We start from the raw sequence: 12,646 nt of genomic DNA, 5'->3' as shown, positions 1-12,646 counted from the left end.
TTCTATCTTGTTCCACTAATGTGTGTGTCTATTTTTATGCCAATACCATACTGTTTTGTTTGCTACAGCTTCGTAGTATACCTTAAAATCTGGGATCATGATACCTCCAGCTTTGTTTTTCTTTTTCAAGATTGTTTTGGCTAGGGGCGCCTGGGTGGCTCAGTCATTAAGCATCTGCCTTCAGCTCAGGTCATGATCCTGGTGTCCTGGGATCGAGCCCCGCATCGAGCTCCCTGCTCGGCAGGAAGCCTGCTTCTCCCTCTCCCACTACCCCTGCTTGTGTTCCCTCTCTCACTGTGTCTCTCTCTGTCAAATAAATAAAATCTTTAAAAAAAAAGATCATTTTGGCTATTTAGGGTCTTTTGTGATTCCATATAAATTTTAGAATTGTTTGTTCTAGTTCTGTGAAAAATGCACTTGGTATTTTGATAGGGATTGCACTGAATCTGTAGATTGCTTTGGGTAGTACGGACATTTTAAAAATATTTGTTGTTCCAATCCATGAACATGGAATATCTTTCCATTTGCTTGCATTGTCTTCAATTTCTTTCATCAGTGTTTTATAGTTTTCAGAGTACAGATCTTTCACCTCTTTGGTTAGGTTTATTCCCAGGTATTTTATTATTTTTGGTGCAACTGTAAGGGGAACCTTCCTAATTTCTCTTTCTTTTGCTTATTAGCGTATAGAAATGCAATGGATTTCTATACATTGATTTTATATCCTGTGACCTTACTGAATTCTAGTAGTTTTTGGTAAAGTCTTTAGCGTTTTCCATATGTAGTATCATGTCATCTGCATATAGTGAAAGTTTTACCTCTTCCAAATCAGTAAATCTGGATGCCTTTTATTTCTTTTTGTTGTCTGATTGCTGTGGCTAGGACTTCTAGTACTATGTCAAATGTCAAATAAAAGTGGTGAGAGTGGACATTCTTGTCTTGTTCCTGACCTTGGAGGAAAAGCTCTGTTTTTTACCATTGAGCAGGATGTCTGCTGTGGGTTTTTCATGCACGACCTTTATTATGTTGAGGTATGTTCTCTCTAAACCTACATTGTTGAGGTTTTTATCATGAATGGATGTTGTACTTTGTCAAATACTTTTTCTGCATCTATTGAAATGATCATATGGTTTTTATACTTTCTCTTATTGATGTGATATATATCACATTAACTGATTTGCAAATATTGAACCATCCGTGTAACCCAGGAATAAGTCCCACTTGATCATGATGAATGATGTTTTTTTAAAATGTATTGTCGGATTCAGTTTGTTAGTATTTTGTTGAGGATTTTTGCATCTACGTTCCTCAGGGATACTGGCCTGTAGTTCTCTCTCTCTCTCTTTTTTAGTGTTTCTATCTGATTTTGGTATCAGGGTAATGCTGGCCTCACAGAGTGAATTTGGAAGTTTTCCTTTCTCTTCTATTTTTTAGAATACCTTGAGAGGAATAGGTATTAACTCTTCTTTAAATGTTTGGTAGAATTCACCTGTGAAGCCATCTGGTCCTGGACTTTGTTTATTGGAAGTTTTTTGATTACATTCAATTTCATTGCTGGTAATTGGTCTGTTCAAATTTTCTATTTCTTCTGATTCCATTTTGGGAGGTTATATGTTTCTAGAAATTTATCCAATTGTTCTAGATTGTCTAATTTCTTGGCATAAAATTTTTCATAATATTCCCTTACAATTCTTTGTATTTCTGTGGTGTGGTAGTTATTTCTCTTCTTTCGTTTCTGATTTTGTCTATTTGAGTCCTCTTTCTTTGTTTGTTTTATGAGTTTGGCTAAAAGTTTGTTTTGTTGATCTTTTCAAAGAATCAGCTCCTGGTTTTATTGATCTGTTCTACTGTGTGTGTGGTTTTTGTTTTGTTTTGTTTTGTTTCTACTTGATTTATTTCTGCTCTATTTTTATTATTTCCTTCCTTCTTCTACTGCTTTTGGGTTTTGTTTGTTGTTCCTTTTCTAGCTCCTTTAGGTGTATGGTTAGATAGTTTGAGATTTCTCTTGCTTCTTAAAGTAGGCCTACAGTGCTCTAAACTTCCCTCTTAGAACAGCTTTTGCTGCATCCCAAAGATTTTGGACTGTTGTGTTTTCATTTGTCTCCATGTATTTTTTTATTTCCTTTTTGATTTCTTGGTTGACCCATTCATTGTTTAGTAGCATGTTATTTAGCCTCCATGTATATGTCCTCTTTCCAGATTTATTCTTGTGGTTGATTTCTAGTTTCATAGCAGTGTGCTCAGAAAAGATGCACAGTGTGACTTCAATCTTTTTTGAATTTGTTGAGGCTTGTTTTGTGGCCTAATATGTGATCTCTTCTGGAGAATGTTCCATGTGCACTTGAAAAGAATGTGTATTCTACTGTTTTAGGATGGCATGTTCTGAATATATCTGTTAAATCCATCTGGTCCAGTGTGTGATTCAAAGCCACTGTTTCCTTCTTCATTTTCTGTTTGGATTATCTGTCCATTGATGTAAGTGGGGTGTTAAAGTTCCCTACTATTATTGTATTACTATCAATTACTTCCTCTATGTTTGTTACTAACTGCTTTAAGTATTTGTGTGCTCCTATGTTGGGTTCATACATATTTACAACTGTTACAACTTCTTGTTGGATTGTCTGTCCCCTTAATGATTATATGGTGTCATTCTTGGTCTCTTGTTATAGTCTTTGTTTTAAAATCATTTTATCTGATATAAGTATCAGTACCCTGGCTTTCTTTTCAAATCCATTTGCATGATAAGTGCTTCCCCATCCCTTCACTTACAATGTGCATGTGTCTTTAGGTCTGAAATGATTCTCTTATAGGCAGCATATCGATAGGTCTTGTTTTTCTATTTAGTTACCCTTTGCCTTTTGATTGGAGCATTTAGTCCATTTATATTCAAAGTAGTTAATGATAGGTATGTATTATTGCCATTTTGTTACTTGCTTTGTGGTTGGCTTTCTTTAATGATATACTTGGATCCCTTTCTCTTTATTTTTTTGCACATCTATTACTTGTTTTTGATTTCTGATTACCATTCGGTTTGCATATAACATGTTCTGTACATAGTATATTAAGTTGATGGTTACTTATGTTTGAACCCATCATTTACTCCTCTCTCCCCACACTAGGTATATGATGTCATACTTCACATCCTTTTATTGTGTGAGTGACTGATCTTTATGGATACAATTTTTCTTACTGTTTTTATGCTTCCTACTTCCCTTACTCTTGCTTGTGGTCTTTCCTTTCCATTCAAAGGGTCCCCTTTAACCCTTCTTGTAGGGCTACTTTAGTGGTTATGAATTCCTTTACCTTTAGTTTGGGAAACTCTATCTCTCCTTCTATTCTGACTGATAGCTTTGCTGGATAGAATATTCTTGGTTTCAGATTTTTTCCTGTCAGCACTTTGAATACATCATGCCACTCCCTTCCATACAGGGCCATAGTTCTTACAGAAGCCAGTTCTAGGCTACGCTCACCTTTTTTTCTTCAGGAGAGTCCAATTTCTCTTAACAGTTATAGTAAGGAAATGTCTTCTACATCTGGCTGTCCCGGTGTCTGCTCGAATGCAGCCTGCTCAACATGGACTTATCTTCCCAAAAGCAATCTCCCTTTGAAGTCTGTTTGCTTTTCACTAGCACTACTATTATCCCAATCAGACTCAAAATCTCACATTTGTCTTCAATTCTCTTTTTCTTCTTCCATTTGAAACCTAGGAATCAAAAAGCAACCAACTCCTGCCAATGACTCTGTCATGTCTACTGCACCCATTTATTGGGTTTCCTCTTTGTGATGGGCACTGGAGATACAAAGATAAGGAAGACACACCATGCTGCCAAAGAGCTCACTGTCAAGTGTCTCTTCCTTGATATTTTTATAGCTACCACTGATGTTCTAGATGTTCATCATTCTACAGTACCTTTCCACAGCCAGGCCCTGACTGCTCTGGCTTTCTTCAGTCTATTCACTCCCTCCTAAGACTCCAATTCACATAACATTTTTCTGACCAGATACATTCCCTGAAATGATAAATTCATCATGTAATACCCTTGCGAGGAATATCTCCACGGGGTTCTAGTATCTACAGGAAATCTGTTGTCTCTACTCAGATCATCAGAGCTCTGTGTGTCCCGGGCTCATCCCTGTCTACCTGCATGTCTTCCCTTTAACCCAAGTACCCTTCAGTACAGGTCCCCTGCTCCAGTGAGGCTGGTCCTGAAACTGACTAATGTTTACTCTGGGCCCCATCACCCCTCCCTTTCTACTCATCCTCCAAGTCACGGTTCAAGTCCTGTCTCTTTCCACAAAATGTTTCAAGAAATTTTATATCCCACACTGACTGTGCATTGATATATTACAGTATTTATATAAATCACTCATTTTGACACTAAATCATAAGTATTCATAGTTTTATTTTTTGTCTTTCCAAACACTACAATTTCTTTGAGGTTGGTAAGAAAACTTTGTGTTTTTCTTATGTACTTTCAGATGTCCATTCATTTGAAATATATTTACTGAAGTCCTACGTTTGTGCCCTGCACTATACCAGGCTGAGAGGGTCTACTGTGCTTTAATGTAGTAAAACCCTAAACAGATACTTGTTGATAAACAAAATTCATCCCCTCTGCTAGCAAGCGGCATATTTATTTAAGAAAAATAACTCTTAAAAGCTGTCTTATTTTTAGATCATGTGGCCAAAGAAGTCCCATAATTTCCCACTAGCCCCTCAGTGTCAACTGTTGGGAGTTTAAACAATCAGGCTGGAGGAGGATTTAGAATATACTCACTTGCTCATATTCGTCAGAATTTAATGCACCTTTTGTAATTCCTGTTAAAAGGATGTGATCACCTTTTTAAGGATCACATTTTGCTCTTCTTCAACTTGGCATAAAATGTTCACATAAAGAAAATGGAGAATTTGCCATCTTTAATAACAGGAAATGTTTCTATACTGCCAGTTTTATAAATAAGCCAGAAACTCCCCAGATTTAGCCAGCTGTATTAGTAAAAATTTAGGAAAGTGGGCAGTTTATTATTATTTAATAGCACAGACTTCTCTTGAGGGTGTACATAATTTAGTTTACAAATATGACCATAAAAAGAACATTCCAATATAATAAATATTCAAGTCAATAAATAAATGTCACCATGACTGTTCTCTTCCATGACAACAAACATTAAGTGCTATAGTCCCAGATGTTTACTTAAATTGGCCCTGGAGGGATAGATAGGCCATAGGTAATCATCATGGTTACTGATGTACTTTTTATACTGACATGGTACTAAGGAGAAAATGGCCATTCTCTCTGCATAATATCCATCTCTACGGCTTCTATGCAGCATAATTTGCAGCAGTGACTCTCAAGCAGCTTTGTATTTGAAGAGATTCCTGATTTTTATCACAAAAAAAAGGAAAGAAAAAAGGAAAAAAGAACTTTAAAGAGAATTTTTTTTTTTTAATTGAACCAGACGCTGTGTAAAAATCTGCAGAGATCATGTAAGGCTGAGAATGAGGTTACCTTCTTCAAGAAAGGATTTGCTTTTGCTTCTATCAGACATCTGGGCTTAGGGTAGATCTGAATCCAATTGAGGATGGAAATGATTCAAATCTGGGCTTCACTCATTGAGAGAACTCATCTTTTTTAGGGATTGCTGGAAGCTCTGCTCAGCCTCTCTGCCTGTCAGCCATGCTTTTGCATTCAGCAAGTTTCTTGTGAGAAAAAGCAGCCTCAAATGCAGGGCTCACCTTCCTTGGCTTCCTTCTTCTTCTGGATTTTAGTCCTGAAAATTTTCCATGCCTTGGTAGCTTGCCAGTGCCCTCAAACAGTGCACTTTGCTTAGTATACTTTGCTTATTTAGTATACTTTGTTTTCCTCGTATCATTTGCAGGAGGTCTGAGCTAAGGCGATTTCACAGCTGGAAGGAAAACCTCCTTTGGTGATTGGTGTCACCCTACTTTGGTGATTGGTGTCACTACTCATTACACTTTCTAGCTGATTATCTTGGACTGATCTTTAATAGCTCAATACTTCAATATCTCCCTCTTCCTCTTTTGTCTCTCCTGTGAATGTAGAAAAATCTCTCTAAACCACACTCTTTGGCCACTTGTTGACCCTGTGATCATTTAAGTTACAACTGCCCATGAACTTTCTACCCAGTCTCCTGGTCATGGGGATCTCTCAAGTCTAGTCTTGAGTAAGACTATGTCTTAGTCCATCTGAGCTGCCGCAACAGAACAGTAACAACAGGGATTGTTACAAACAACAGTTTATTTTCACAGTTCTGCAGGCTGGGAAGTCCAAGATCAAGGTGCCGGCACATTAGTTGTCTGGTGAGAGGCCACTTTCTGGTTCTTAGATGGCCATCTCTTAACGTGTCCTCACATAGTGTAAGGGGCACAAGGACAGTCCGGGATGTCTTACAAGGTCATCAGTCCCATTCATGAGGGCTCAGCCCTCATAACCTACTTACCTCCCAAAGGCTCCATCTCTAAACACCATCCCATTAGGAATTAGGTTTTGAATTTATGACTTTTGAGGGGACACATTCTGTCTATATCAGATGATGTAGCATAAAATATCCTGAAAATTAAATACACAAGGATCCCTAACTGAAAGGTCAGTTAGGAACGATGCTTAATGGTATCCTACAGGAAGTCAACACATCCATGAGTCTACCCGACAGAAGGAAAATACCTACTTTGAGCTCTAACCCAGTCAGGAAGTTCCTCTTTCACTCACCAGGAGCTGGCCTGAACCCCTCTCAAATTGGCAGCAGAATTAAAAGGCAGCTGGTCCACTGACCGGAGCATAAAGTGACCAAAGGTGAGACAAGCAGAGCCACAGCACTGTGTAAATAAGAGCTGCCCTCCCACCGTAAAGAAAGACAAGGAGCAGATACTTCTTAGAGAATCTCCAGGGAAAGCAGGCTCTTTAAGAAGGTCTTCAAAAGACTTGAGGCTTAAAGTCTGAAAATCCGAACCAGTAAAGATAAAAATATATTTCCAGACTGTAACATCATAAAATAATTTGGCACTGGACAAAACACGTGTTGAATGCCTGGCAAAGAATGAGAATACGGGCCAAGAGAAGCAGAGCAGTGTGGACCACGCAAGCACAGAGACAACTGGCCTGCTGTACAATACGACTGGGAGGAAGGGGTCCCAGAGAAGTTTCCATGCACCCCTGCAGAACAGTGTTGGGACACAATTTCTTTCTGTCCAGGTGGGCTCCACATTATGCAAGGACGGGACAACTCTGTAATTATCAACTGATAACCTGGTCTTGTCAGGTTGACGGCTCCTCCCCAGGTTACTAGCTATAGCAACTCACACTTCTGAAGGTGGCTGGTGTTTAAGAGCTGACAAGAAACACTGGAAGGGAAAACACAGGAAGGAGCACAGTCTTTGTTTGGAAGCGATGGGACCTTGGATGACATTTTCCATGTTTTCCAAACGTTCTAGTATGCGATCATATTTTATTTACAAACTAAATAAATAGCAAATACAAATGGTATAAAGAAGCAGCAATGCCCTCTAAAATTTCTTTTTTCAACTCAAGATTTTCTGTAGTGAATCCCAGTAACAGAATTAAGTTTCTATATAAGGGATGGGGAGGGAGCGCCATGTGCCTCAGGAGGGGGTCTGAGGATTAAGTCAATCTGATTGTCAGCTGGTCTCTTCTACTTTCCTTCAAACAACATGTTACTTCCCATACAAAGCAAATATACAAGACATTTTTCAATCTCATAATATTTATGAGGAAATTCTTTACCTAAAATTCTCATATTCTTCTTCTTGTCGTTTCCACGGACAGCTCTGTATATTTCTGATAATCTGAAGATAGTCACTCTCTAAATACCTAAAAGTCAAACGTCAATAAAATTAGAAAACAGAGATCCCACATATTGCTAAACACACATATAAGTGTCCTAAAGGGCACTTTGAGAATCTGCTCATTTTAGCTCTCTAAATCTTTTCTGAAATAAGGTAATGTAGGAATGAGTTAATACCATACCCATTTCCAAACCGCTAGGAACATAAATTTGGAAAGAATTATTATGTTGATTTAGGAATGTGTAATTTGCATATATAAGTCAAGTCTAATATTACAGATAAATCATGACAGCACCTCAATTCACATTCATAGCTTATAGCCATTTCATTTTGCTATAACTCACTGACAAACGTATTTTATAGATGTTTACCATAAATATATAATTTATCATTTTTTATACTCTAAGTTGACTGATTTACCTTTGGAAATGTAGATAAAATTTCCCTAAAATAATCATCTTAAATTTTAACTCTGAATGGTACACTAAAAAAAAAAAAACAGATTAAGTTAAGAGAGATGCTTATATATTGGCATAAAAAATCTATAGGCTCAGCAGTACAATTTTGCAGGATCCCAGTCCCCAGTAAATCTCCTTTTACCTGAAATTTCATCAGTAAGTATTAATTCCTTTAATCATCGAATAGCCTTTAGTCTTTAAGGGTTATTATTTCAAATGCAAGTACTGGGGCCCCTGGATGGCTTAGTTGGTTAAGCATCTGCCTTCGGCTCAGGTCATGATCCCAGGGTCCTGAGATCAAGCCCTACATTGGGCTCCCTGCTCTGTCTGTGGGAAGCCTGCTTCTCCCTCTCCCTCTGCCCCACCCACCCCCTACAGCTTGTGCTTTCTCTCAAATAAATAAAATCTTTTAAAAAATTAAAAAATAATAAAGTGCAAGTACCCCTTTGTGTGAATAAAAAAAAAAAACCCTTAAATTTTCTTTCAATTAATATCTTAGTCATTAGTTGCCTACCACTTGAGATGAAGGCTCTGCACTAAGGAGATGGAGTATGTACAGTGGGTAGGTGGAGAAGGGAGAGGGCCATGAAAAATCCTGTCAGAAACCACTCCCCCATCTCCAACCAGCAAAATGAAGAGCCTCCAAAGCTTCACTCTGAAAGAGCTATTTGTTATAGGTGGGGAAGGTCATCATCCAAGCAACTCCTCTCCCTCTGAAGTTTACCTATCTTTTGGTTATCTCTGTCTTCAATGTGCCACCACAAATAAAAAAAAAATATATATATATTTTTTCCCTTGGCTGCTGTTGGCCCAGCTAAGAAAATCTGAAAATCCTGAAAGACTGTTAATATACTAAAGGAGAAGCAAAGCAAAAAGCTATCACAGGAGAGGTTAAAAATAGTTGTACTTGTACACAGGCTTCCAACCTTAACAGATTTACCTCATTCCCATGGGTGCTAAGACTTGTCCGAGTGTGCCAAGGAGCCTGAGAAATCTATATCCTCTACCCCCAAAGCTTTATCTAAATGTGACACTTCCCAGCTGGAGTAAATATTACCTGTCTCCACATGGTAGGGGAAACCCAGAGACTCTGCAAGTATTAAGCTCAAAAAAAAGAAAAAGAAGAAAGGAAAGGAAAGGAGAGGAGAGGAGAGGAGAGGAGAGGAAAGGAAGAAGGAAGGAAGGAAGGAACGAAGGAAGGATGGAAGGACGAAAGAAAGAGAAAGAAAGAGAATGCACATTCAGCAACCTACCCAAGGCTCTCTTAATTTCTGGCTCTTCAGCAGAGACATGACATGGTGCCTATGCTCTCATGTCTGGAGAGTCTTGTCTACCACCATGGCATGGTTTTTAGTCATTTCATCATATTCAAAACAGGACACTATATGTATCAGTATTTCTCAGGCAAAGTAACAAAAGAATTGCTATCTTGTAAGAAGGGAAAAATGAAGGGGGCGGAATCGGAGGGGGAGATAAACCATGAGAGACGATGGACTCTGAGAAACAAACTGAGGGTTCTAGAGGGGAGGGGGGTGGGGGGATGGGTTAGCCCGGTGATGGGTATTAAGGAGGGCACGTTCTGCATGGAGCACTGGGTGTTATACGCAAACAATGAATCATGGAACACTACATCAAAAACTAATGATGTAATGTATGGTGATTAACATAACATAATAAAATTAAAAAAAACTAAAGATGTAATGTATAATGACTAACATAATAAAATTAAAAAAAGAATTGCTATCTCACAAAGCTGACTGAAAGAGAAAATGAAAAGAGAGAAGCCAAATACAAATATCTTCTCATTAAATCAATGAGAATTGCAACTGTATGTGAAGTCATCAAGATAAAGTATAACATAAAAAGTAGAGGAAGTATGAAATTACTGTCCTCTCCTAAAAACTAAATGTGTCAGAGTTTGAAGTTTTTTTTAAATGCCATTTGTTGGGTGAAAAAGAAATTAAATTTCTCATGATGTACAGCTAAAATAGTCAGGTTAGTGTACTTGAAGACAGAGCAGTAGAAACTATTGAAAATGAGACATAAAAGGAAACAAAAGATTGAGTGGAAAAGTTACAATCACACAGCTCTGAGACAACCTTGGATGGCCTAATATATGGGAAATTATGACCGTAGAAAGCCAGAAAAGACAATTTTTTTTCCAAAAAATTATGGTGGCAAATTTTCCAAATGAGAACTATAAACCCACAGATCCAAAAAAAGCTCGACAAACTGAAAATACAAGAGACGTTTAAAAAAACAAAACAAAACAAAAACACTAGAGGTGCCTGGGTGGTTCAATCAGTTAAGCACCCGACTTAGGATTTCTGTTTAGGTCATAATCTCAGGGTCAGGAGATTGAGCCCAGAGTAGAACTCCATGCTCAGTGGGGAGTCTGCTTGAGGATTTCTCTCTCTCTCCTTCTTCCTCTGCCCCGCCCCCACTTGTGCAAGTCTGCTCTCTAAATGCATAAATGAATAAATAAATCTTAAAAAAAACTACACAAGACACACAATAATAAAATTTCTTTAAACCAGTGATAAAGAGAAAATCTTAAAAGTAGTTAGAGAAAAGACGGGTGCCTGGGTGGCTCAGTCAGTTAAGCATCTGCCTTCGGCTCAGGTCATGATCCCGTGGTCCTGGGATTGAGCTCCACGTAGGGCTCCCTGCTCAGCAGGCGTCTGCTTCTCCCTCTCCCTCTGCCCTCCCCTCCCCCCCTGCTCAAGTTCACTCTCTCTCTCAAATAAATAAATAATCTTTTTTAAAAAAAGTAGTTAGAGAAAAGAAACATACATATATAGAAACAAACTAAGATTACAGCAGAGTTGTCAGAAACAATGCAAATCAGAAGGCATGGAACAATACCATTAAAATAAAGAACATCATTTAGGGGGATTGTCAACCTAGATTTCTACAGTCAGCAAACCTTTCAAAAAATGAGGGCAAAACAGGGACTTTTTCAGACATACAAAGGCTGAAAGAAATCATACCAGCAAACCTGCAGGAGAAGGAATGCTAACGGAGTCCTTCAGGCAGAAGAAAAAGGAAACCGGAATAACTCTGGCTTGATACAAAGTAACAAAGAACACTAGAAATGGTAAATATGTATATATTTACAAAAGACTTTTTCTTCTTTTTCTACATCTCTTTAAAAAATAATTGACGGTTTAAGGTAAATATAATAATAATATATTGGGGAGTTTATAACATATGTAGAAATCAATGCCTGACAACTATAGAACAAAGGCCAGAAAGGGGGATGATATAAATCACTTTGAAAGCAGATTGTGATGACAAAAAGATGTATGCAGTTGACCTTTAAATAACCCAGGGGTTAGTGTTCTTGACCCCCTGTGCAGTCAAAAATCCACAGATAACTTTTGACTGAAAAAATGTAATTACCAATAGTCTACTATTGACCAGAAAGAAGCCTTACCAATAACATAAACAGCCAATTAACACGTATTTTGTATGTTAATTTGTATGTATTATATATTGTATTCTTACAATAAGGTAAGCTAGAGAAAAGACAAAGTTATTCAGAAAATCATAAGGAAGAGAAAATACATTTATAGTACCATACTATAAAAACTCCATGTGTAAGTGGACCCATGCAGTTCAAACCTATTTTGTTTAAGGGAAAACTATACTGTTCACTAAAAGCAATCAGTAAAAACAAAGCCATGAAGAGTGAGGAGGTAATCATAAAATACTCAACCAAAAGAATGCAGGAAAAGGGAAAGGAACAAAGAGCAGGCAAATAGAAAACAAACAACATGATGGTAGATTTAAACCCAACCATATGAATAATCCCATGAAATGTAAATAATGTAAACATACCAGTTAAAAGGCAGAGAACATCATCTTGGATTTTAAATAAGCAAGAACCAATCACATATTATTTACAAAATGAGCATTTCATATAAGTAAATAGGTTAAAAGTAAAAAGGTGAGAAAAGATACACCATAGTAGAACTAATTAAAACAAAGCTGTTTTGTTTTAAAAATAAAGTTGATAAACTTATTGTCACATTGCTCAGGTGAAAAACAGACACACATGACCAAGATGAGACCCATGTTGGAGACTGCAGCACTAACGGTCCTACAGACATAAAAGTATAATAACTTTATGCCAAAAATTTGACAACTTAGACACAATGGACATATTTGTTGAAAGACACAAACTACAAAAGCTCTCTCAAGAAGAAAGAGAGGTCAGAATCAGAGGGAGATGTAAGTAACCACAGAAAAGTGTTCAGAGAGATGCAACACTGCTAGCTTTGAAGGTGGAGTTAAAATAGAGAACAGTTCCAGTTCAAGATGGTGACAGAGAAAGATCCTGAACTCATCTCGCACAAAGAGTCTA

General features: G+C 37.6%; 1 protein-coding gene across 1 annotated transcript in view; it reads right to left on the bottom strand.

Moving 5' to 3' along the window:
- Nucleotides 1–12,646, bottom strand: part of ST8SIA6 (ST8 alpha-N-acetyl-neuraminide alpha-2,8-sialyltransferase 6) — a 145,908-nt gene that overhangs the window by 32,052 nt on the left and 101,210 nt on the right. The window contains exon 4 of the mRNA XM_088025531.1: nt 7,761–7,847. Coding sequence (XP_087881657.1) covers nt 7,761–7,847 — 87 coding nt within the window. The remainder of the gene's footprint in view (nt 1–7,760; nt 7,848–12,646) is intronic.

The sequence above is a fragment of the Eumetopias jubatus genome, unplaced genomic scaffold (assembly GCF_037043125.1).
Source record: "Eumetopias jubatus isolate StellerSeaLion01/CBP00866 unplaced genomic scaffold, mEumJub1_p1.0 scaffold_8, whole genome shotgun sequence".
NCBI lineage: Eukaryota > Metazoa > Chordata > Mammalia > Carnivora > Otariidae > Eumetopias > Eumetopias jubatus.
This window is presented reverse-complemented; position numbering and strand designations above follow the sequence as displayed.